This window comes from Narcine bancroftii, chromosome 1 (genome assembly GCF_036971445.1).
Source record: "Narcine bancroftii isolate sNarBan1 chromosome 1, sNarBan1.hap1, whole genome shotgun sequence".
Taxonomy (NCBI): domain Eukaryota; kingdom Metazoa; phylum Chordata; class Chondrichthyes; order Torpediniformes; family Narcinidae; genus Narcine; species Narcine bancroftii.
The window spans coordinates 84,685,368-84,711,244 of record NC_091469.1 but is presented as its reverse complement, the minus strand read 5'-3'; the positions used below and the strand labels follow the sequence as shown (position 1 = coordinate 84,711,244).

The 25,877-nt window shown below is 45.8% G+C and overlaps 1 protein-coding gene across 4 annotated transcripts in view; it reads left to right on the top strand.

Annotated features, from left to right (window-relative positions):
* col5a1 (procollagen, type V, alpha 1) overlaps positions 1-25,877 on the top strand; it is a 274,674-nt gene that overhangs the window by 96,265 nt on the left and 152,532 nt on the right. For all 4 annotated transcript variants that reach the window (XM_069931782.1, XM_069931776.1, XM_069931792.1 and 1 more), the window contains exons 5-6: positions 19,382-19,516; positions 23,974-24,108. In XM_069931782.1, the coding sequence (XP_069787883.1) occupies positions 19,382-19,516; positions 23,974-24,108 (270 nt within the window). The remainder of the gene's footprint in view (positions 1-19,381; positions 19,517-23,973; positions 24,109-25,877) is intronic.

Genomic DNA, 25,877 nt, shown 5'->3' with positions numbered 1-25,877 from the left:
GTTAGTGTACTACAACCGCCCCCCCAACCCACCCCCTCCCCCCCCCCCCCACACACACACAGCTCCGTCTGCTTAACCTTGTTTGGCCAACCTCTTCTGAGTGAGACTTTATCCAAAGATGCCACATTGACTGGTTACGATCCAAACCACTTGGTACACTCTCAAGCAACTCTTGGAAGTTAATCAGAACAATGTTTCCCTTTCATAATTCCATGCTGACTTTGCTCAGTCCTATTATTTTCAAAGTGGTCTGCCATTACATTCTTCACTATAAACTTTCTCATTCTGAACATTCCTTTGCCAGTACATGGTCATGAGTCAGGGATACTCAAGAATTTGTGTGGTAATTACATTTATTCAAGGAGGCTTTTGAACATACCCTTGAATCCTTTCCTTAGGTGGTCTGATAATCTCTTCCTAAGACAGGCCTTGGAATAGGCATCCAATGTCAGTTAAGGAAGCAACATGAACTATCTGATGTACCTCATCACATTTAGATTGGGCCACAATTCTAAGAAATTGGCCTGGGAGATGACACTAATGTTGGTTTCCTTATCCTTCTGGTGAATTTGGAAGCTTTTGAAGAGAGATTTGGTGGTAGGTTTCAAGTGCTTTGATATACCTGCTGTAGGGGAAGCAGGTCTCAGAGGTATAAGAGAAGGCAGGGTTCACTACGTCACATGAGATTTGTGTTAGATTGGAAGATTCATTGACCTTCAAAGCTGAACCAGACAGAAAATGGAGAAGATTTATCAGGTTGATAAATTTTTACATATTAATGTATCAGGAAAATGAAGCTGAGCAAAATCAGTTCTTATGAATGACAGAGCATGCTCAAAGGGCTAGATGTTCTACCCATGCACCTCAGATTCAGATTTCAGATTTACTCTCAGAGCACATAATTGACATCACATGCAACCCTGAGATTCGTTTTTCCTGTGGGTGCTGCAGAATTACTACTAATTGGTAGTGCAAAAAAAGCTATACAGAGTAAACATGAATACAAAGAACTGTAAACAGATAATGAATGAAAACAAACTGACTATTAATTTTCTTTTTGTTCTCTCTGTATTGCACCGTGCAGAAATAAGGGTCCTTTAATGAGTCTGTTTATTGTTGAGGGGTCTGAGGGTGGAGGGGTAGCAGCTGTTCCTGAACTTGGTGGTGTGAATCTTGTGTTACCTATACCTCTTTCATGATGGCAGCAGCCAGAACAGAGTGTGTGCTGGATGGTAAGGGTCTTTGACGATTGTAGCTGCTCTCTGATAGCAGCATTCCATTTAGATGTACTCAATAGTGAGGACGGTTTTGCCTGTGATGTTCTGGGCTGTGACCACTACCTTTTAGAAGGCTTTATGCTGAGAGGTATTGGTGTTCCCATACCAGACCATGATGCAGCTGGTCAGCACATTTTTTACCACACCTCTGTAGAAATTTGCCAGAGTTTCTGGTGTCATACCAAACCTCTGCAAACTCTTGAGGAAGTAGAGGCACTGACGTGCTTTCTTCATGATGCCATTGGTGTGTTGGATCCAGGAAAGATCCTCCAAGATAGTGACTCCCAAAAACTTAAATTTGTTCACCCTCTCCACCTCTGGTTCTCCAATGATCATTGGAATGTAAACCTCTGGCTTTCCTTTCTTGAAGTCAACAATCAGCTCCTTAATTTTTGTGACATTGAGTGCAAGGTTGTTGATGGAGCACCATTCAGCAAAGTTTCCAATCTCCATCCTATATACTGATTCATCCACTTCCTTTATACAACCCACTACTGTGGTATTGTCAGCAAATTTGTAGATGGCATTATTGTTGTACCGTGACACACAGTCATAGGTGTAAAGTAACTAGAGCAGGGGGCTAAGAATGCAACCCTGTGGTGCTGTGGTACTGATAGAGATTGTGGAGGAGAAATTCTTACCAATCTTCACTGATTGTGGTCTGGAGGTGAGGAAATCCATGATCCAATTATACAGTGAGGTGTTAACTCCCAGGACTTGGAGTTTGCTGATCAATTTTGAGGGGACGATGGTGTTAAATGCCGAACTGTAGTCAATAAAGAGCATCCTGATGTATCCATCTTTGCTGTCTAGATTTTTCAGCGATTTGTGTGGAGCCAGTGAGATGGCGTCCACCGTAGTCTTGTTACTACGACAGGTGAACTGGAATATATCCACGTCATCACTCAGACAGGAGCTGATAGACTTCAACACCAGCTTTTCAAAACATTTTATCACTGTTGGTGTAAGTGCTACTGGCTGATAGTCATTAAGGCAAGTTACTACACTTTTCACTCTTCTGGTTGATGTCTGAAACAGGTAAGTACCAAGCCCTGCTGGAGTGAGCTATTGAAGATATAAGTTGGTCAGCACAGATTTTTAATCCGGGTCGAATGCTTTCCTCGGATTCACTCCTCCTGAAAGCAGCGGGCACGTCATCCTCAGTTACAAACAGGATGGGATCATCAGGGAATGTGGGGGTGCAGAAGAGTGGTTCTTCGCTGTTATTATTGTCAAATTGGGCGTAGAAGGTATTGAGCTCCTCTGGGAGAGAAGCTTTGCCGTCTTCTACTTTACCGGATTTGGTTTTGTAGCAGATTATGGCATTTAGACCCTGAACAGCTGTTGGATGTCCCTTGTTGTTTCCATTTTCATCCAGAATCTCCACTTTGCCCAGGAGATAGCCTTCCATGGGTCATACCTGCTCCTGCTGAATTGATCTGGATAGCTGGACTTAAGTGCCTGTGATGTAGCTCTCAGCAGTTTCTGGATTTCATTGTTCATCCAGGGGTTCTGGTTGGGAAAACCCTGATTGATTTGGTGGGGACACATTCATCCACAGCTGGTTTGATACAGTGTGTGACAGCCTTGGTGTACTCGTTCAGATTCTCAGCAGAGTTCATGGACATCGCCCAATCCCTTGTCTCAAGGAAGTCCAGTGACCGTTCTTCAGCCTCCTGTGTCCTGATCTAATGTTTGTTATATTCTAATTAGATTGGTGCAGAGATGAGAGACATCATTTTTGTGGAGGGATGTGATCATTTGGATGGTTTGAGCTGGGAGATTAAGAGGAGATTTAATAGAGGTGTTCAAAATTATTTCAGGTATTGTCTTTTGATTCAACATCTACTTCAAGGAGAAGTAATCAACAGGGTTGTGGGAAAGAGTGTGATAAATTTGGTAACTGGTGCATTATACCTGTTTCTACTACAGTACTACTTCTTCGTACCAAGCCTCACAAGTCTGGGAGGAGTTGGATCATTGGTGAGATTACAGAGGAGCTTACACATATTTCCAAAGAAGCTCACATTAAGGAAACAATTTGTTGTTTTACTCAAACTGTCATCTGCGATGATGGGATTATTCAGCTCAGTAAGTGTTGCATTAAATGTCAGTGTTATCGTAGAGATACCGGCTCCATGCTCATAACCAATATCACAATTAGAAGAAATAATTATCGAACTTCATAGGCCAACTCAGATATTCCTCAGTCCAACGTGAAAAACATATTCCTCATTACAACAAAGGTGAATTATGGTTCACCATCACTCTTACTCTGCGCTGCTCCAAATAATGAAGACTCCATCGCTGAAGGCATTCACTCCTACTGTACCAGGTGCTTTTCTCCATGTAATCCATGACGTTAATGTGACTCTGCAGAGAGGCTGGAATTCTGAATCTAAACCTATTCTTACTATTGTTTTGTCCTGAAACAAAACAAGATAGTGTGGAGGAAGGTTTACCCCATGTTCGACACATCCCGAGAAATGTTTGATGGGACAGAGCAGAGGGAAATTTACTCTGAATCTGACTCTTAGTGGACTAGACTGGGAGTGTATGGTGCTGACTGTAATGTGGGTTCCATCCACATATTTGATATTTGTCACATTAGGTGCTTTTAAGCAGTAGCACCCGTGTAGCCCTCCTGGGACCCAGGTGTGATTAGTGCGGCAAAGGTGTCCCCTGCACTTTTTAAGCTGAGGGGGAATTTAAGGGGGATCCTGCCTCCATGATGACACGGTCAGTGACGTGTCATGCAAACTAGTCTCCCCAGTCCCCCCCACCAGCTGTCAGTCTCCCTCCCACCATTAGTTGCGCTGCTCCCAACCCGCGACAGCCGATCCCTCTCCCCCCACAGCACCGATCCCGCTCCTCCCTCCCCCGCGGCAGCGACCCCTCTCCTCCCTCCCCTGCAGCAATGACCCCTTTCCTCTCTCCCTCATGGCAGCGACCTCTCACCCCCCCCCATTTCTCCACCCTGGGCCCTGGCAGCGACACCTCTCTCCCCCTGATCACCACAGACACTTCAGCTGAGGTTTCCCTGTGATGAGTAACTGGTTCAGCTATTTTGCTGGTCGACGCATCCTGGGTAAGTTTAACTGGGCTCCCTGACTACCTCCAAGGTAGAGCAGGGACCCAGTTGACTTTGGACAATGCTGACCAAGTCGGTCCCTTTCAAGCTGCCTTGTGAGTAAAGCGCTAACCAGGCAAATTGCTGGTTAACCCCATTTTACAAGGCAGTTTGAAAGCACCTATTGTCCAGCTGAGTGCTTCAACTTGTTGAACATCTGACTTTTAATGTTCCATACTCACTGCTAGCACAATAAAAATGGCAGAAATATCTAAAAGAAGCAATGTTCCAGTAACTGGATAGATTCCCAAAGAATAATTCGTAGTTGAAGAATGTACTGTAATTATATTTGCATTTTCCTTGGCAATGTGGAACTTTTCCTACCATTTTAGAAACTTTTGAGAGTCTTGCCAAGACTCTGGAAATTGTTGACAAGGCTATGACATCCATGCTCTCAAAAAAAATGAAACCATGGAGTCAAATTATTGAAAAAAAGAAAAAAATACTGTAGTTTCATGTTGAGAGGCGATTGGACCTCTGATTTAGAAGAGAACTTTAGATCCACAGAGATATTTTTAGTCGGTGACAGAAGCAGGCATCCTTTAAATACTAAAAGATAGCCACTCATGATCCTAATGCATTTATGAAACCTCAGCGAAATCCCTGCTCCCTGCCCGTTTCTCCAAACATGTTCCAGCTAGAGGTGGGATGTCAATTTGTTTGCAATGACACTTTCCTATGGGGTTCTTTCTTTCTTTCTTCTTTGGCTTGGCTTTGCGGACGAAGATTTATGGAGGGGGTAAATGTTCACGTCAGCTGCAGGCACTTTTGTGGCTGACAAGTCCGATGCGGGACAGGCAGACACGGTTGCAGCGGTTGCAGGGGAAAATTGGTTGGTTGGGGTTGGGTGTTGGGTTTTTCCTCCTTTGCCTTTTGTCAGTGAGGTGGGCTCTGCGGTCTTCTTCAAAGGAGGTTGCTGCCCGCCGAACTGTGAGGCGCCAAGATGCACGGTTTGAGGCGATATCAGCCCACTGGCGGTGGTCAATGTGGCAGGCACCAAGAGATTTCTTTAGGCAGTCCTTGTACCTTTTCTTTGGTGCACCTCTGTCACGGTGGCCAGTGGAGAGCTCGCCATATAACACGGTCTTGGGAAGGCGATGGTCCTCCATTCTGGAGATGTGACCCACCCAGCGCAGCTGGATCTTCAGCAGCGTGGACTCGATGCTGTCGACCACTGCCATCTCGAGTACCTCGACGTTAGGGGTGTAAGCGCTCCAATGGATGTTGAGGATGGAGCGGAGACAACGCTGGTGGAAGCGTTCTAGGAGCCGTAGGTGATGCCGGTAGAGGACCCATGATTCGGAGCCAAACAGGAGTGTGGGTATGACAACGGCTCTGTATATGCTTATCTTTGTGAGGTTTTTCAGTTGGTTGTTTTTCCAGACTCTTTTGTGTAGTCTTCCAAAGGCGCTATTTGCCTTGGCGAGTCTGTTGTCTATCTTGTTGTCGATCCTTGCATCTGATGAAATGGTGCAGCCGAGATAGGTAAACTGGTTGACCGTTTTGAGTTTTGTGTGCCCAATGGAGATGTGGGGGGGCTGGTAGTCATGGTGGGGAGCTGGCTGATGGAGGATCTCAGTTTTCTTCAGGCTGACTTCCAGGCCAAACATTTTGGCAGTTTCCGCAAAACTGGACATCAAGCGCTGAAGAGCTGGCTCTGAATGGGCAACTAAAGCGGCATCGTCTGCAAAGAGTAGTTCACGAACAAGTTTCTCTTGTGTCTTGGTGTGAGCTTGCAGGCGCCTCAGATTGAAGAGACTGCCATCCGTGCGGTACCGGATGTAAACAGCGTCTTCATTGTTGAGGTCTTTCATGGCTTGGTTCAGCATCATGCTGAAGAAGATTGAAAAGAGGGTTGGTACGAGAACACAGCCTTGCTTCACGCCATTGTTAATGGAGAAGGGTTCAGAGAGCTCATTGCTGTATCTGACCTGACCTTGTTGGTTTTCGTGCAGTTGGATAATCATGTTGAGGAACTTTGGGGGGCATCCGATGCGCTCTAGTATTTGCCAAAGCCCTTTCCTGCTCACGGTATCGAAGGCTTTGGTGAAGTCAACAAAGGTGATGTTCTCTGCACTTTTCTTGGAGCTGTCTGAGGGCAAAGACCATGTCAGTAGTTCCTCTGTGCGAAAGCCGCACTGTGATTCTGGGAGAATATTCTCGGCGACACTAGGTATTATTCTATTTAGGAGAATCCTAGCGAAGATTTTGCCTGCAATGGAGAGCAGCGTGATTCCCCTGTAGTTTGACCAGTCTGATTTTTCGCCTTTGTTTTTGTACAGGGTGATGATGGTGGCATCACGAAGGTCCTGAGGCAGTTTTCCTTGGTCCCAACAAAGCTTGAAAAACTCATGCAGTTTGACATGCAGAGTTTTGCCGCCAGCCTTCCAGACCTCTGGGGGGATTCCATCCATACCTGCTGCTTTGCCACTTTTCAGTTGTTCGATTGCCTTGTATGTCTCATCCTGGGTGAGGACCTCATCCAGCTCTAGCCTTAGGGGCTGTTGAGGGAGCTGGAGCAGGGCGGAATCTTGGACTGAACGGTTGGCACTGAAAAGAGATTGGAAGTGTTCTGACCATCAGTTGAGGATGGAGATCTTGTTGCTGAGGAGGACTTTGCCGTCTGAGCTGTGCAGCGGGCTTTGGACTTGGGGTGAGGGGCCGTACACAGCCTTTAGAGCCTCGTAGAAACCTCTGAAGTCGTCAATGTCCGCGCTGAGCTGGGTTCGCTTGGCGAGGCTAGTCCACCACTCATTTTGGATCTCCCGGAGTTTGCGCTGAAGATGGCTGCATGCGCGACGGAAGGCTTGTTTCTTCTCTGGACAGGACGGCTTTGTAAATTGAGCCTGGTGGGCAGCTCGCTTCTTTGCCAGCAGCTCCTGGATTTCCTGGCTGTTTTCGTCGAACCAGTCCTTGTTTTTCCTGGAGGAGAAGCCCAATACCTCTTCAGTGGATTGCAGTATGATAGTCTTCAGCTGATCCCAGAGGGTTTCAGGGGACGGGTCCGTGAGGCGGATTGCAACGTCGAGCTTTGCTTTGAGGTTTGCATGGAAGTTTCCTCTCACTTCGTCTGACTGCAGGTTTCCAACATTGAACCTCTTTCTGGGGGCTTTACTGTTCCTGGGCTTTGGCTTGAAGTGAAGGTTAAGCTTGCAGCAAACCAGCCGGTGGTCAGTGTGGCATTCCGCGCTGGGCATGACCCTGGTGTGGAGCACATCTCGTTTGTCACTTTCTCGCACCAGGATGTAGTCCAGGAGCTGCCAGTGTTTGGATCGGGGATGCATCCAGGTAGTCTTAAGGCTGTCCCTCTGCTGAAAAAGGGTGTTTGTAATGACAAGCCGCTGTTCTGCGCAGAGCTCCAACAGGAGGCACCCATCGTCATTGCACTTGCCGACGCCATGCTTGCCCAGGATTCCTGGCCAGGTTTCTGAGTCTTTGCCGACGCGAGCGTTGAAGTCGCCAAGGATGACAACCTTGTCGGCTGTAGGGGTGCGTTGGATGAGGTTGCGCAGGTCAGTGTAGAACTTGTCCTTTTCTGCTGGTTCCGCCTGGAGGGTTGGAGCATAGACACTGATAAGGGTGATGCGATGCTTGTTTTGAAGGGGGAGTCGCATGGACATGTCCGAGTGGCCTGTCAGAAGGTTTTCGAGTTTGGAGGCAATGTAGTTCTTGACCATGAAGCCTACACCAGATAGGCGTCGTTCATCCAAAGGCTTGCCAGACCAGTAGAGTGTGTACCCCGCGCCGCGTTCTTGGAGGCTGCCTACATCTGCTAGATGGACTTCACTGAGAGCGGCTATGTCGATGTCAAGTCTGAGGAGTTCATGTGCAATGAGGGCAGACCGACGTTCAGGTCGGTGGCTGTCAGCCTTGTCTAGCATGGTTCTGATGTTCCAGCATGCTAGCTTGAGTTTGTGAGCATCTTTTGGGTTAAACCTGTGCATATCTGACATAAAAAGTTATGGACATGCCCTGCTCTCAGACATGCTGCCAAGGCTGTGTGTCAACCCATTGATCCTCTTATGCAGTGTAAGATAAGTAGGTGGCAGACGCTCCTGATTCCTTATGATTATAGCCCTGAGAAAAACGAAACTAATTTGTGAAAGATAGACCTCTCTGCTCTCCATCTATTTCTTTTCTCATGTTGTTAAACAATTTGTACTCAAATTTCATTCCATTCTGAAACTCCAATAGTATGTGCTCAGACAAGACTTGCTTTTGAGGATTGGACGAGAAGTGAATGATCAAGACAGATTGATTGGAGCATTCCTGGTTCAGACACTGCATCAGCCCAACCTTTTGGAACCAATAAGAGACTGTTGCAGATAATGTCTCATGTGGGCTGGAGTAGGGCTCTTGGACAAAGTGCAGATGAAGACAGCTGTGGGCATTACCTAGCCAGAGTGAGCAGATGAAAACCAAGCCATATGAATTTCAAGAGTAGCAGCACTTGCAAGGTTCCAAATATAGTTGGTTTGGGGAATGAGCTCATTGTGGGTGGAAGAGAGAGAGACACTGCAGTAAAAATTTCTGCCTGGTGTACAAGCCAGATGAGTTTCGGTATATTTTCCATTATTGTAGCATTTTAAAATAAGCTCCTGGGAGTTATTACTATTGAGATTGGTTGGCTTGCTGTCTTTGAATTTAACCCAAGTTGCCACTGCTCCTTATGATCTATGGCTTCCCGCAGTTAATTCCAGTCACAGTACGTAAAAGGGTACATTGCTCACAAGATTGAGTACAACTGTAAAATGCGCATAACCCTTCTCTTGCAACCTGTTCCTCTGTACCTGACCTTCTGCATTGTATATGTATAGGGGAGCCCTTCACAAATCAGAGATGGTGAGGTGTGAGAAACTGGAGGGATTCAACAAGTCAAGCTGCATCCATGGGCAGAAATGGTCAGGCAATGTTTTGGGTTGGGACCTTTTAATGAACTAAAGGAAGAAGGCGTGATATTACATGTATGAAAGGGAATGAAGTTGGGGAGGGGCCAAGATGTGATAGGGTATTGGACAGATGTGGGAGAGATGGAGAGCTTGCTAGAAGGAAAAACTCTGCTGGGGTGGGAAGGGGAGTGTCTGCATTTGAGAGAAAGGTAAGAACAGGAGAAGGTAAAGAAGAAATAGAAACAGTGGAACCAGATGGAGGTGGACATTTTCTAAAATTGGAAAAAACTGATGTTCATGTTATTACGTTTAAGGCTGTCTAGGAGGAATTTAGTGAGTTGCTCCTCGAGTTTATTTTCTTCAGGATATTTTGAGGCACATCCTCAAGCTAAAACAAAAGTACCTAACACACTCCCTGAAGGAGGTATTAGGGGAGGTTATCCAAAAGATGATAAAGAGATATATTTAAAGAAGAGGCATTGAGAATGTGAGAGAGAAGGATAAGGGGATTTTAGGAGGTGCCAGTACATTAGGCAGCTAAAAACTGAGGAGGTCAGAGTAGCAAAGGTCTCAAATTTATTGCTAGAGGAGGTGATTAGGAGTTTGAAGGACTAGAAGTTACTGGGTAGGGATGTAGGAGGGGACAATAGGGATAGTGGATGCAATACACAAACATGCTAGAAAAACTCAGCAGGTTATGCAACACCTAGAGGAAGTAAATGCTAACCAGAGTTTTGGACCTGGACCAGTTGTTGATGGGTCAAGGATTATTTTTCACTTTAGAGATTGGTAGATTTTTGTCAATGAAAAGTATGAGGAATAGGATGATGAAGGGTTCCTGCAGTTAGATAATAAATGTACTGAATCCAACTGAGTGGCTAAATGGACTCGAAGTGTTTAGTGATCTTTCCCATTTCCAATACTCCAATAAAATTTCTTCTCCTTGCGGCTTATGTTCAACAACCAGTGACTGAAGCGACTGATTCACTCTTTCAATGTCACTGATTAATGAGAGGTGGGTTACACATATGCCTCCATACCCATCTATACCTCCCATTGGGTAATGTGGATGGTGGGTTACCCAACCTCTGTACCTCCCATTGGGTAACATGGATGGTGGGTTACCCAACCTCTGTGTACCCCTCTGTACCTCCCATTGGGTAACGTGGATGTTGGGTCACCCTCTGTAAATCCCCTCCCCCCCATTGGGTAATGTGGATGATGGTGAGTCACCCAACCTCTGTAACCTTCTCCCTTGGCTAACATGGGGGGGTGGGTGCAGGTTCACACAACCTCTGTACCTCCCATTGGGTAATGTAGGTAGTGCTGAGTCACCAACCTCTGTCACATCCTCCCACACTACCCCACTGAAACAAGGAAATTGTGGGGCCTTACCTAAATGTATTACAACAAATTTAATCATCTTGGTACTGTCTTGGTAATCTAGAACAACCATTTTCAACAAGGCCCTCCACTGGGGCCACTGAATATTTAAGTAAAAGTCTTATTTTTTTAAATTTTCAACTCACATAACAAATATCTTGTATGTTTTTATGTAGTCAGTAGGAGAAAAGTACAGAAAAATCAAACTAAATTTGACTGTTTCACCATAAAATTTGAGCAGAGTCCTGAGGAGGTCATAGCTAATACAAAGATTGAGAATGTCTCATCTAGAAAGCATAGCAGCCAAGGTGTACACAATGAAACTACACAATAGTGACATGATAATAACCAGAAAATTATTGGTTGGATTCGTATTAGCCCTGGACGTGGAGTGCTGGCTAACTAGCTGATGATGGAGCAGTTTAAACCTTTCGACAGGTCCTGATATTACTTGCGGTGGCTTCATCTGCTGCCTAGAACCATGATCTGTGGCATGTGGAGGGATGAAGGCAGGGAGATGTCCCTGTGATCTGCACAACATTGAGATGTGGAACTGTATCGCTGATCCTCCAAACTGTGACTTGCTGCCCTCCAGCAGACTGAGGGAGCAACTTCCTTACAGCTACTGGGGTGGTCAAAGGGAGAGGCCCAAGACGCAGGGTAAGGATGCAACGCAGCATCCACATCGCCGCAGAAGACAAGAGCTCCTGGTGGTCTTCAATGAAAGATGGCGCACCCACGAGCTTAGCCAGAGTCAATGTCTCCAGACACCACCGGGTACCTGCAGCAGCCAATTTTGGGAATTAAAACAAATCCATGTAGGGATGGGACAGAGTGAAACTAAGGCAGCTGGGCCTGCTAAGTGTTGTGAGAGGGCCAGTTATCTGTTACTCTGCTCATTTCCCTTGGAGGCACAGGCTGTAAAATGAGGTAACCTCATGCTGCTGCTGGCTTGCAATGAAGATCACTACAGTCACTGAGTGTACCATGCCACATCAGGGTACAGTTGAAGTTCTGGTCCACAGTTGACTGGTGAGGGGAATCTGTTTTAATGTTGTGACTGAAAATGGGTAATGTTGGGGGCTGAGTGTTTGATCTCTGCCATCAGCTGGTGACATAATATGATATTTGGGATCAAGTTCTGTAGGATGCCTGACCTGAGCCACTTCACTGGAACCCAGCAGACACCCAAGGTGTGCTGGGGTCTAACTCTTGATGAGTGCAGGCTACAGGCGGTTTTTGCTGAACAGCCATATTGCCAGGTGAGTAAACACTCCATATTGGCAGCAATATATTTGGAAGCTTAAGTGGACAGTATCCGAGCTAAAAACTGCAGCGGAATTGTTTGCCAAGTATGAACTGGAGCTTAAAGAGGAACAGCTGTGGTTCCAGGTCCTTAAACTCTGTGCCAACCTTCTGGCCATTACAGGGCCTGTTTAATCACTTCAAATTCCTGATCCCAATATCACTCCCAAGAACATCCCTTTCTCTTTCTCTCTCTCTGACTGTAATAAGATGCAGCTTAAAATCAGACGACATCTTTCATTGTTTCCTTTCTCGTGTGAAACCAAAACAAATGTTTCCTAACTTATCAATGATAACTCGGAAACCCCCTCCCCGCCACTCCAGGGGGCTACTGGGAAAGCCCTGTAAATAGAGATGTGCAGTAAACACTGACATGCTCCCAAAGTATCTGTGAACAATAACAGACTCCCATACACCCTCTGTAAAAACTGACTCACTCTCCCCTCCCCACTCCCTGTAAACAGTGACACTCTTGGGAACCCCCTGTAAACACTGACAAATACAGTTCCCATTGTAAACCCTGACACACCCCTGGGAACCCCTTGAAAACAATGACATCCACTGTCTCCCCTGTAAACACTGACTACTCCCAGAGACCACCTGTTAACACTGACACACTCCCTGGGTCCCCTGTTAACACTAGATGCTTTTAAGCTTCAGCACCTGGGTAGCCTTCCGGGACTCAGGTGTGATTAGTCAGGCAAAGGTGCCTCCAGCACCTTTTAAGCTGAGGGGGGATAGTCCCAGTAAATCGCCAACCCGATGACTTAAGGGGGATCTCATCCCCGCGATGACGTGGTAAGTGATGCGTCATGCAAACTAATCTCCACCTTCCCCACCCCCAACAGCTGTCAGTCACTCCCTCATCGGCTGTCTGTCTCCCTCCCACCATCAATTGTGCTCCCCCCACCCCGCCTGCGTGGCAGCCGACTCCTCTCCCCCGCGGTAGCTGACTTCTCTCCCCTTCCCCATGGCAACCGTCCCCTCTCCCTTTGATTGTGGCACCCCCCCAGCCCTGCGGCAGCGACCCATCCTGCACCCATCCTGGCCTTGTGGCAATGGCCTCTCTCTCCCCTCCTATTCGTGGCAGACACTTCACCAGGGGTTTCGTTGTGACTCCAGCGTGTAAGCGCTGATGTTACCGGAACAACCGGGTCACCCATTTTTGGTTTCAAACCGCAGGAGGATGTGACCTTGTGAGTATTACTGGGTTCCCTGAGGTAGGGCAGGGACCCGATTGAATTGGGATGGCTCTGACTGGGTCAGGTCCTTTCAAGCTGTCAGGTGAGTGGGGCACTAACCAGGCAAATTGCCCGGTTAACCTCATTTTACATGGTAGCTTGAAAGGGTCAACTGACACACTTCCTGGGTACCCTGTTAACACTGACAAATTTCCTGTGTCTCCTTTTAACACTGACACTCTCTCTGGGTCCCTGAAAACACTGACACACTTACAGGGACTTCCCGTAAACACTAGGCTCTTTTAAACTGCAGCACCTGGGTAGCCCTCTTGGGACCCAGGTGCGATTACTGGGGCAAAGGTGCTGGAAACACCTTTTAAGCTGCAGGGGAATCGACCCAAGGAGGATCCTGCCTCCACGATGATGCGGTAGGTGACACGTCACGCACTCATGGGAACTACTGGTAAGTTTCCCCTGCCCCCCCCCCCACCAGCTGTCAGTCACCACAACCCCCCCATCAATCATCCTCCCCCATGTCAGTCGCCACTCCTACTGTTAATATCCATCCTGTCAATCGTGCATCCCCTCCACCTCAGCAACGTCCCGCTGCCGCGAACATTGAGCTGTACCTGCGAACCGGAGTGGCATTCGCAACAGCGGCAGTTTGCAGCACCCCTCCCCCCACTCTCCCCCATATCCCCCGTGGCAGTGACCTCTCCCCGGCAGCGACCCTTCTCCTCTACCCCCCACGACAGTGACCCCTCTCCTTTACCCCCCGCAGCAGCGACCCCTCTTCACTAACCCCCGCGGCAGCGACCCCTCTCCTTAACCCCCTGTGGCAGCGACCCCTCTCCTCTACCCCACCATGGCATTGATCCCTCTCCTTTCCTCCCGCGGCAGTGACCCCTCTTCTTTCCCCCAGCGGCAGCGACCCTTCTCCTTCCCCACCCCCTGCGGCAGCAACCTCTCTCCCACTGATCGTGGCACCTCTCCCCCCCATGGCAGCAACCTCAATTCCCCAAATTGTGGCCCCCCCCTCACAGCAGCGACCTCTTACCCCCCCAACCCTCCTGGGCCCTGGGGCAGTAACCCTTTTCTCCCCCCGATCACGACAGGCAAGCGCTGACATCACAGGAGTAATCAGGTTGGCCATTTTCCTGTTCAAGTCGCTGGTGGATGCCACTTAGTTAAGTTTAATTGGGTTCTCTGACTACATCTGAGGTAGGTCAAGGACCCGGTTGGATTAGGACCACGCTGACCGGGTTGGACCCTTTCAAGCTGTCGTATGAGTGGGGCGCTAACCGGGCATATTGCCCAGTTAACCCCATTTTATATGGCAGCTTGAAAGGGCCTACTGATACTCTTCCTGTACCCACTGTAAACTCTGACACACTTGCATGGACCTCCAATTGTCATTTGGCCATTCTCAGCATTTGGAGACAATAGTCTGTACATTAGCACATCAAGAGATTCACTCAGGCTAAAAGATGACCAACTAGAAACCTCATTGTGGGTTTCTGGTGCCTCAGACTGGCTGAGATGGTGATGATACACACTATTATCTCCACCCTGCGTGTGAGAGACTGATGCTGAGTCCCTGGGGAAGACCTTTACTGATGAATGTGCCTGGTGTAAGTCACAATTTCATCACAGTCTGGCATCTCTCATCACCCAAGTATCTGTCAGATATTCCAAGACTGACTCACTGAATGATGCAATCTCCTCTGCACATGCCAACCAAAGAACCAGCTACTGTTGATTCAGCATTGGTACACTTCTTGCACTACACTCAGCTTGGCACAGTTCCCTCCTGCGAGATATGTTTCACACCATAAAGCAGAAAGCCAGTAATTTCATAATCTTAAACAACTTTGTGTCGTGGTTAGCACAATGCTACAACAGCGCCAGCGACCAGGGTTCGAATCTGGAGTTTATAAGTTCTTGCTATGTCCTGCGTGGGTTTCCTCCGGGTACACTGGTTTCCTCCCACATTCCAAACACATACGAGGTTAGTAGGGTAATTAGTCACATGAGTGTATTTGGGCAGTGCAGGTTTGTGGGCCAGAAGGGCCTGTTACCATGCTGTATTTCTAAATTAAAAAAAAAACTCTTTACAGTCACATTATGTCCTTGCATACAGGTCAGTAGAAATTCTCTTTCCAACTCTTCATCAGATTGTGGGAGCAGAGACATTCTTTCTGCTTCCTACTAAATTTTTGTGTGCTTCAGGATCTTTGCAGTTTTGTAACCAAAAGCAATTCAACTGTGACTGGTTGCAAGAAGAATCTTGCCGTTAAATTAACAGTTTCATTTCTGCAACCGAACAGTGTATTTTATGTTCTGAGGTCCATCTCCATGAAGTATATGTATAATCTTACTTGCCAAAAACAGTGCTTCAGGGTCTTTATGATTAATAGTTATTTTCAAATATTTAATAATTTTAAAGCAAAATGTGTTGATGTTCCTTGATGAACGTTTTGGATATCTGTGCCAGATTTAGTCTAGTTCTCCCAAGTGTGCACAATTTCAGAGGGAGGGGCCTGACTTCATTTGGATGTGTGTTTATTTAATATGGTGCATGATTTTAATTGAATCTGTATGGTTCTTAAACAATCCTCCACACCAAGATACTTTCAGTGCCATTGCTAACTGAGAGATAGGTCAGTAAACCTGTCTCTCCATTCCCTCCCTTTCCCTTTCATTCTTTCTCCCTCTTCCCTCTGTCCTTTTTATTGTCTGCTCTTTCTGCATCCCCTTCCCTGTTTTCTCTGAATAATTTTCTGTCTTCCATTTTCTCCCCACCCATCTTTTCTTTCTGATCTTCCCACAGTTCCCTTCAGCATTTGTCCATTTGCCTCTTCTCCCTTCCAACCCCCTCACCACACTTTCCCCCCCCTCACCACACTTCCCCCTTCACCGCACTTCCCCTTCACCACATTTCCCCCCTTCACCACACTTCCCCCCTCACCACACTTCCCCCCTCACCACACTTCCCCCTCACCAAACTCCCCCACCTCACCACGCTTCCCCCCTCACCACACTTCCCCCACCTCACCACACTTCCCCCCTCACCACACCCCCTTCACCACACTTCCCCCCTCACCACACTCCCCCCCTCTCCACACTCCCCCCTCACCACACTTCCCCCTCACCAAACTCCCACACCTCACCACACTTCCCCCCTCACCACACTTCCCCCACCTCACCACACTTGCTTCTCACTTTCAAGATTCAAGATTTTTTTTTATTTTCACGGAATAAGCAGATGTAATATTAAATAAAATTGCACTTAATTTGCCATCTGCCAAAAATTCACCATCACCATCAGCAGAAATTGCCTGGCACCCCTTACAGTCGAAGAAAGAGAACAAAAAGAGAATCTTCCCAGAGTCACAGAGTGCCCATGGATTATGCCTCCAGTGCCCCCATAGTTCTGAAGCCACGCAGGGTCCATACCCATTGGAAACCTGAGGTCCATAATCCAAACCTCCCACACAATCAGGAAGCTTTCAGCACCCTCTCAGGTCTCAATTCTGATGCCTGGTACCCCTTTAGCCAGTCTCCAGCCAGACTCGAGCAGCCCACAGCCTGCATGGGTTCCTCGCCTTGAGTCACTGTGTGTTCTTCATCCGCAGAGCCCCTAACTAGTCTGCCGCTGTGGCCACTGTCCTGTACCGCAGCTCCACTAGTGCAGCCCAGTCTCACTGCACTTCCTCTCTTCCACTACTCTTCTCTCCCTGTGCTACCCCTCTCTCATCACACTCTCCATTGTCTTCCTTCTCACCCTCTGTTTTGCTGAAGCATTTTCTCCTTTCTCACTTTCTGCTCCCTCCCTCCCTCTCTCGCACACTCCCTCACTGCCACATCCAACTCCTTTTCCATGTCCTCTCCACTTTTTTCACTGCCCCTGACCCACTCTCCCCATCTTCAGCACCCCCTTCACCATTTCCACTCTTGTGTGTGCAGTCACATGAAACGAATTGTTTTGTTATTTGATATATATTTAAAGAGAAAACTATGACAAATTAGCATTAAAGATGCTGAAAAGTGTTCTGGGAAAGGATCAGTATTTGGCGATTCCACCCTCAGTTCGAGTGAGCCAGATGGTGGTCTGTATCAATATTAAGCATGCGACCAAGCAGCCGACACTCCCACAGTGAGGAATCACAGAAGATTCAAGGAGCAAGCTGTGTAGACCAGAGAATGTTAAGCTTGTGGAAAGTGGCTCCACAGTGTTGAGGGCAAAAGGGCCTGGAGTGCTTTGATAAGGGAGAGGGATCCTGGTCAGATGTGAGGACCAGTTTTGACTAGTTTGCAGCTGTTGCTGTGATCTTGCTTAGACATGCTTAGTCTGTGCTCACTGCTCCTTTCAGGTTGGGTAAATAAGATGTTTACAATCAGCAGCTGCAGGGCATCTCAAATTTGTCAGCCTCTACTTGGAGGGTCTTGTTGAAAAAAGGATACATGAAAATAAATCCTTCATGTGAGTTAGTAAGCTGGGGGAGGGAAGAGAAACATGTGGAATAAGTCCAGCGGTTGAGAGGGAACATCAGCACAGGGAAGACGAGATGGTAGTCTCAAATGGAGGACAAATTCAGTGGCAGGAAAGGCACTTACCATTAAATGTAGTGTGACGGGGAAGTGTGATGGCGGTGCATGAAGTGCTGACTGGCGCATGCTCGAGGGAGTTTCTGACGCTGACTCTGCGTGCCCTCCATTTTTGGTAAGTTTGAATGACCACCTTATTCAGTCCTAGCCTCCTGTAAGTTGAGCACTCCCTCAGTACTGCCCCTCCGACAATGCAGCACTCCTTCATTACTGTCCCTCGAATGATCCAACACTCCATAGTACCAGCCCTCCAATAGCGAGTACTTTGATAGTGCAATACTCAGTACTGTATCCCCAACAATCCAGCCATCCCCTAGTGGTGCTGCAACTACCTCAGTAGCACCTCTTCAACAGTGAGCCTTCCTCAGCACTGATGCTGGCACAGATAACATGTCTCTGGAAACAGACAGGAACCCCATTCCAGAGGCATTCCCACTGAGCCAAGACATATACCTCAGCCACTGCTGAGATGCAGAATGAGAAAGGATCTCCAATACCTTCCAGGGCACACGAGCGCAATAGCAGCAGCAAGTCACTGTGTTCCATCAAAGTGATGGAGGAGGGAGGGGAATTGAAGCAGATGAACAGAGAGAAGAGTGTGGGAGAAAGGTTCTGGAAAGATTTTAAAAGTGGCAAGGATGTTGTTATTTAACTCTCTGCACTCTTGTATATCTCTGTTTATTCAACACTCATCCGGGTTTAGAATTGATTTCGCCAACAATAAATTGTTTCCATTACCAGCACTGCTAATATTTAATTTCAATTGTCAAAAAGCTCTTTCAAGATAACTTGGTGGTCTCTGATTCAGTAACAATAACAATTTGCATTTATGTAGCTTCTCAATGCAACAGTAGATCTCGGACTGTTCCAAGTGCATTTTCAGATAAAATCTGACCGAAAAATTAAAATCGTAAAGAACTGCATATACTGAAAGTCCTGTTTAAAAGGAGAAAATAGTGGAAATATTCAGATGGTCAGGCAATGTCTCTTGAGCAAAAAGCAAGAATCAACACTTCCAGGTTGTGACTATGTAAAATAGAACGCTGGGCTTCTCTTGTTCTTCCAGGGAGTAAATTAGGAACGTCAGCAAACAGAGAATGTTAGAAGGTTGGAATTCACTGACATGGATAGCAGTTGTTGCTTAAATGTCTGACATTGAGATATATTTTGATTCTCAAGCAACAAAGGGTTCTTGAGGAGAGCAGGGTATCTGAAGTTGGGCCAGTGGGCATGATCTCATTGTTAGACAGGCAACAAAAGCTAAAAAGCCTCATCTTGATCAATGAAAAGTTGGTTATGTTTTGGATTGGTCAGTTTGTTGATTAGCTCTTTTCTCTTCTACCTTCTGACCTGTAACCACCTATTACTTAACTGTTAACCTGTGTTCTTCCCCATTCCTTCCTCTTCTTCTCCTCCCCCTCGCCACCTTATTCAGACATCTGCCTGCTTTTGTTTTACTTATTCCTGAGAAGGGTCCGTGCATGAACCATTGGTTACCCTTTACTTCCTCTGGGTGCTGCATGACCTGCTGAGTTTCTCCGGCACATTTGTATTCTTGCATGTGTTTTGGATGTACTGTGATTGATGTAATCTGCTTTCTTTTTCCAGGGAGATATCCAGCAACTCTTGATTATACCTGACCACAGAGCAGCTCATGATTACTGTGAACACTACAGCCCTGACTGTGACAATCCACTCCCCGAATCGCCACAATCCCAAGATCCCAACTTAGACGATTATGATGTAAGTACCCAACCAAAAAGCAAAATACTGGAGAGGTTGGAGATCTGGGATACAAACATAATGCTGAAGAAATTCAGCAGATTAGGCAGCATTTGTGGAGAAAGAAACAGGCTGAAATATTAAGGCTGTTTGCCTGTAAATGCTGTTGAACTTGTTGGCTTTGCATTGGAACCATAGGAATTCTCCCAGAACTTCCAGTATCCCACCTACATAGAGGAACCTTGCGGTGAGTTTGCTGTTTCTGGTTTGGTTTATACACCAATAGCACTTGTCACATGACCTTGCATATCAACAGCACTGCTCCACAATGTAGATGGGCCGACAAGACCATGATGGCCATGGTTCAATCCTTTCAATGCCCCACACTAGCATAGTGCATAGAAAAACAGAAAATTTCTATCAGGTTTATGCATCTTTTTTATATACTTTATTTAAAATTTAACACCACAAATTTGGTATCTTTTATATTTATATTAGCGAGAGAGAGAGAGACCTATAAGAGAAAGGGAATGTTCGAGATTCATTTAAATATTAATATCCACACTTTATAAATATGGGGACCATAGTTTCCAAAGTATATGTTATTTATTTTCTCAAGTGGAATATAACTGCAAACTTCTGCATGCCATCTGTCCATTCCCAAGTCAATATCTGACTTCCAAGATAGAGCAATATATTTTCCAGCTATTGCCAAAGCAATATGAACAAATTTCACTTGATACATATTCAGTTTTAATTCAGGTTTAACCCCTCTAATATCTCCCAGTAAAAATAACATTGGATCCTGTGGGAAATTTACCCCTGTTATTTGTTCTAATAAATTACGTATTTCAAAACAAAAAGGTTTAACTGTGGAACATTGCCAAGTTGAATGCAAAAATGTACTGACTTCTTGTCCACATCTAAAAGATAAATCCAAATAAGGTTGATTCATTTTATGTAATTTTGATGGTGTCAAATATAACTGATGGTTAAAATTGTAATGAACTACCCCATATCTCTCATTTATTGTACTTTCATACTTTCTCTACATATCTAAATCCATTTATATTCATCTATTTGCTTATTTAAATCTACTTCCTATCTATGCCTTGATTTATAAACCCCTTCCTTCTGAGCTTTCTTTTGTAATAATTTGTACATATTTGAAATAAATTTCTTTATATCTCCAGTACATGACAATAACTCTACCTCCATTTCTGCTGGTAATACTAAATCTTGACCAAATCTTTCATGTAGAAATCTCCTAATTTGAAAATAACAAAATTGAGTATTTTCTAATACCTTTAAACTTTTCCTTCCTGGCTTCAAAACAATCTTTAATTTCTTCTTGGCATTAAACCTCCTCCTCCAATCCTTTTATCAACCTTATTCCAAAGCACAATTAAATGTTTCAGTATGGGTGTTTCTCTATTCACTATTAACAATCTTGTATTCCATTTATAAATACATTTTTGTGGGTTTACCTCCCTTATTTTATTAAGTTCTATATTCACTCATATTGGAACTTTATTGAAATCATACAGTACATTAATAAATCTAGGTTCATGCATTTTTACTTGAAATTAAAACCCAGATTTTTCTCCCTCAAAATTTTACAACTATTTATGCAAAGAAATTTAAATTGAAATAAGAAATCTCTATATTGGTTAATGCCTCAACAGTATACAGTAAAACCCTTGTTATCCAGAATTCAAGCAATCAACAACCTCAAACAACTGGCAAAAAAAATCACAGAAAATGAATAGGTTAAAAAATGCAGGGGTTTAAAATTCGCATGCTTCACCATTACTTCACCAGTTATGCAACAAACAATCTCAAGCAACCAGAAAGTTCACTTATCTGGCATCTATCAATCCCTATTGGTGCCGGATATTGGGTTTTACTGTAGTTGGTTTATTTGGCATGCTTACCAAGACACCATGAGAATCTTCATTCTGCGTGGAATCAAGGCATTGCAGTAATCTTTCTCCTGGGCTTGTTTGCATCTTGTTTCAGATGATTCCTGACTAAAGTTGGGGTAGTCATTGGCACCCCTACCACTTTGGGTGCTCCAGTGTCAGGGCAATTGTGTGTCCCTGGGTCCAGGATTTCCCAGTCTCTACATCAACGCTCAAACCTATTGGCATGCAGGGATCCTGCAGCAGAAATTCAGCAGGCTGATCTTTCAGAAATAAAATTTTAGATTAAGTGCAGGGGTGATGGGTGCTAACAGGAAAATGATTTCCAAGACCCCAATTAATGCCTGTCTGCATCATTATATATGAGGTTTAACTTCACTCTTGCATTGCCATAACATTTTATAAATGAGTAAACAAAAGCACTAGAAAGAAGTGTAAAACACAAACACACCCATTTTATTTTTATTTTACAGTTTGCTTTTTATTTCCTGGAGATTATGGTCCATGAACAAGCTGAGAGAAGGGGGTGGAGGTGGGGGTGAAGGGGCATGTAGAGGACATCCCAGATTCAGGGTCTCCTTCTAGTCTCCGAGGTTCTCCAGTACTTGTTTGTTCTTTACTGCCTGTGGCTTCCGGAGAGTGGCAGAAAGAACCTGACCTCTTCATGATCCTGCCACGTGTAATCGTCACATTCCATCAGCCTGGGTTAACTTGTCTCACACTATTTACCAAGAGGAGAGCTTTTGAAAGTACTCTGTCTAAATATCCAAGGCATTCCTGAGGGCCTCCTATCAGTCCCAAGTGCACTGAAAGTCATGAAAGAAGTTTGTATTCAAGACTGAGATCAAAAGCAAACATCATTAGTTATGACTAACTTGGCTAAAGTGGGAGTGATGGTGACTGATTTGCAAGACCTCTGAGCCATGGTTGTATGTCTAAGCTGCTTGGAACATTTAAAAGTGCTTCCTGTGCAGACTGACTGGTAGTTCCTGGTCCTGATGCTGCTCAGAGGGGCAGATGGAACATTAGAGGTTCAAAGCAATGGAACAATTTTCAGTATATTTTTAAAGGTTCCAAGATTGTCTCTTGTGGCTTCAATGTTGCTGATTTCTACAGCCACTGGCACTCCCTTCCATCACCCCTCAAACCCTTCCTCCAGTTCTCTGTTCTCCTTTCCCCATTATCCCACCCTTCCCACAGATTCCCCATTCCCTGTTTTATCCATTTCCTTCCTCCCTCACAGTTTTGATGTTCCTCCCTTCCCAGTTCCTGTTTTTTTTTTAATACATACATCATGGTAACAGGCCTTTCCAGCCTACAAGCACATGCCACCCAATTACACCTAATTGCCCTCAATCCCTGTACATTTTGAAGGATGGGAGAAAACCAGAACACCCAGAGGGAACCCATGCAGACACAGGGGCAATGTACAAACTCCTTACAGACAGCACTGGATTCTAATCCAGTGGTCACTGCCATTATCAGCATTGTGCTAACCTCTCCCATTCTCCTCTTCCTAAGCCCACCTGCATCCCTCCCTAACCCCCCAGTGAACCTCTGACTGTACCTCGTTGATACCTGAGGTTGGCTGGGTTAGTCTGAGCATACTTTGGGATAAATATAGTGGGTTTTGCATCGTCCATGTGTTTGGGATTCTTGGCTCCAACATGTCCCACAAGCTAATTTGGATAGATACATTGAAGGGAGAGGTATATGGAGGGCTATGGTCGAGTATACGTCGATGGGACTAGGCAAGATATTAGTTCAGCACAGACTAGATAGGCTGAAGGACCTCTTATTGTGTACTGTAGTGTCCCATGTTTCTAAATGACCAATCTCTTCATTTAACCCCTCCTCTACCTTTAATCCTGCTGAATTGTCTGATGGAACTTGGGAGACGTGTTCAATTCTGGGTTTAGAGGGTTATGGTGTAAGGATATATTAGAGAATTAATTGTGGAAGTTGGGAAGTAATCTGTGGATATGGTGGGAGAGTGGTTGGGGGGTGTGGGGAGGTTAATCCACATGTTGTTTTCCATTTTAGGGGAGTCTAGCACAGGAGAGCACATCTTCAAATAAAAAGGTGTAAATTTAAAACAGAAATGTGGAGAAATTTCTGTATCCAGAAAGTTGTGAGTCTGTGGAACTTGTTGCCACAGGCAACTGTGAAAGCAAGGTTGATGGGTGTAAGGCAAGGATTGGCAGGTGTTTGATTAGTCAGAGCATCAAGGGTTACAAGGAGAAGACTGGGGAGTGGGGCTGAGTGGGAGGATGGATGAACTCATGATAGAAGGTCAGAGCAGACTTGATGGGCCGATAGGCCTACATCTGCATCTATATTTTGTGATCTTTTGCTTTGTGGGGCTGTTTTCCTTCTGTCAGTCCAGATCAGTAAGGTCCCTTCTTCACTCTTTTCCCTTCACTCCTTATGGTTCAGCTCTCCTCTCTTCTCCTTGGTCCCCCTTTCCTCTCCTTTTCCCTTTCAGTCTGAGGGGATGCTGCCGTCTCATGTTCCTCAGTAAGCAAGTCCCTGAGCTCTGTTGTCATTTGTTTGCAGCCTATGGAGACCTACTATTATGAATATCCGTATTATGAAGAGTTCCCAGACGACTACAAAGAAGGGCCCAACGAAACACTGACGGATTACGGAGAGCAAATCACAGGTCCTATCACCGCGGTACCAGATCAACAAGTAAGCTGTGAATCTTGGTCATTTGGATGGTGGAAGAACAGGGCTTTAATAGACAGAGATGATAGAATAAGGGATCTCTGAGAAACAATAGTGGTGGAATAATGGGCCATGGCCACAGTGGACGGAAGGGATTAGACAATAGGCAAATTGGGGCAATGAGGATTGGGATGAGCTTAGTGTTATAATGAGGCCTTGGGGAATCATGGTATGGGTGGGGGGGTGGATAATGGGAAACTGGGTAAATGGTCACAGAAGAATGAGATAATGGGGCATTGGGAGGTTTTGGCATGCAGGCCATAAAGTTATGAGAAATTATGGGTTTGAGACAGTATATTGTTCGGAATGAGCCTTGGGTAAGTGAACTAGGAAATTAGGATTGCAAACACGATGATTGAAGTAAAAAAAAACAATGCTGGAGAAACTCAGCAGGTCAAACAGTGTACTTTATGTAACAAAATCAAGATACAAAATCAATGTTTTTGGCTTGAGCCCTTCATCAAGGTATGGAAAAATGTCAGCAGGTGCCTGAACAAAATGGTGGGAGAAGGGGAGGGGGAGGAGGACAGTCCCACAGACAGGAGGTAATAGGTGGATAAGGGAAGGAGAGCACACCAGCAATCTCTGGGGGGTGGGTGGGGCGGGGGGTGGTTTGGTGAATGGAGAGGGAAGGGGATGGAGAGCTAGAAAAAAGAAGAGAGATGGATGGGGAACAGAGAGGGAGAACAGAGAGCAGGCTAACAGAAACTGGAGAAGTTGATGTTAATTCCATTCAGTTGGAGATTATGGGTGGTCTAGGTTTGATAGTGCATGAAGCCATGGACAGACAGCCCCATTCCTGTGCTGACATGTCTGTCAATGGCCTCATGTTTAGTCAAATCCAAACTATCCATAAATTGGAGGAGCAACATCTAATTTTTCTGTCTGGACACTCTCCATTCTGATGGTATTAACTGACTTCTCTGGTTTCTGCTAGCCCACACCCGATTCTCTCTCTCTTTCCTATCCCTCTCTCTCCTTTCTTCCACCTCTCCACCCTCTTCCCTCTCCATTCACAGAGCCATTCCCCCCTCACCCTCCCTCCCTTATCCACCTATTACCTCTTGCCTTTGGGACTGTGCTCCTCCTATGCCCCATCCCAACCATTTTGTTCGAGCACCTGCTGTCATTTTGCTCATACCTTGAAGGGCTCAAGCCCGAAATGTAGGTCATGTATCTTTATCTTTGCTACATAAAGTACACTGTTTGACCTGCTGAGTTCCTCCAGCATTGTGTTTTTACCAAGGGAAATTAGGATCGGGCAGTGGGGCTGGGGCACAGGGGCATTAAATTTTAGGATATTGGGTGTTGAGGAAGTGAGGCAAAGCAAAGGCAAGAGGATAATAGAGTGGTAGGTGATAGCTGGACCATATTTGGGTATAGTGGAGCTGGGCCTGTGAAGGAGTGGGGAACGAGGGCAGTAGGATGAAAGGGTAGTAGGAATAGGCTCCGAGCACAAGCATGAGGACTGTGGGAGGACAACCATGGAGATTGGGGTTAGGATCAAAGGGCCATTAGGGGGCTAGCATAGTAGAACATAGGACACAGGGACTGGGCATTGGGGATTGGGGGTTTATTGGGGGGAACATAAAATGGTCAAGAATGATGGTATACAGGAAGCAATGAAGGAGGTCACAGACCATTAGGAAAGCATGGTGTGAGACTGGGGCACGTGATCAATGATCACTCCAGCAGGTGCTGGAGGGGTGAGGAACATCACAATGGAATAATAG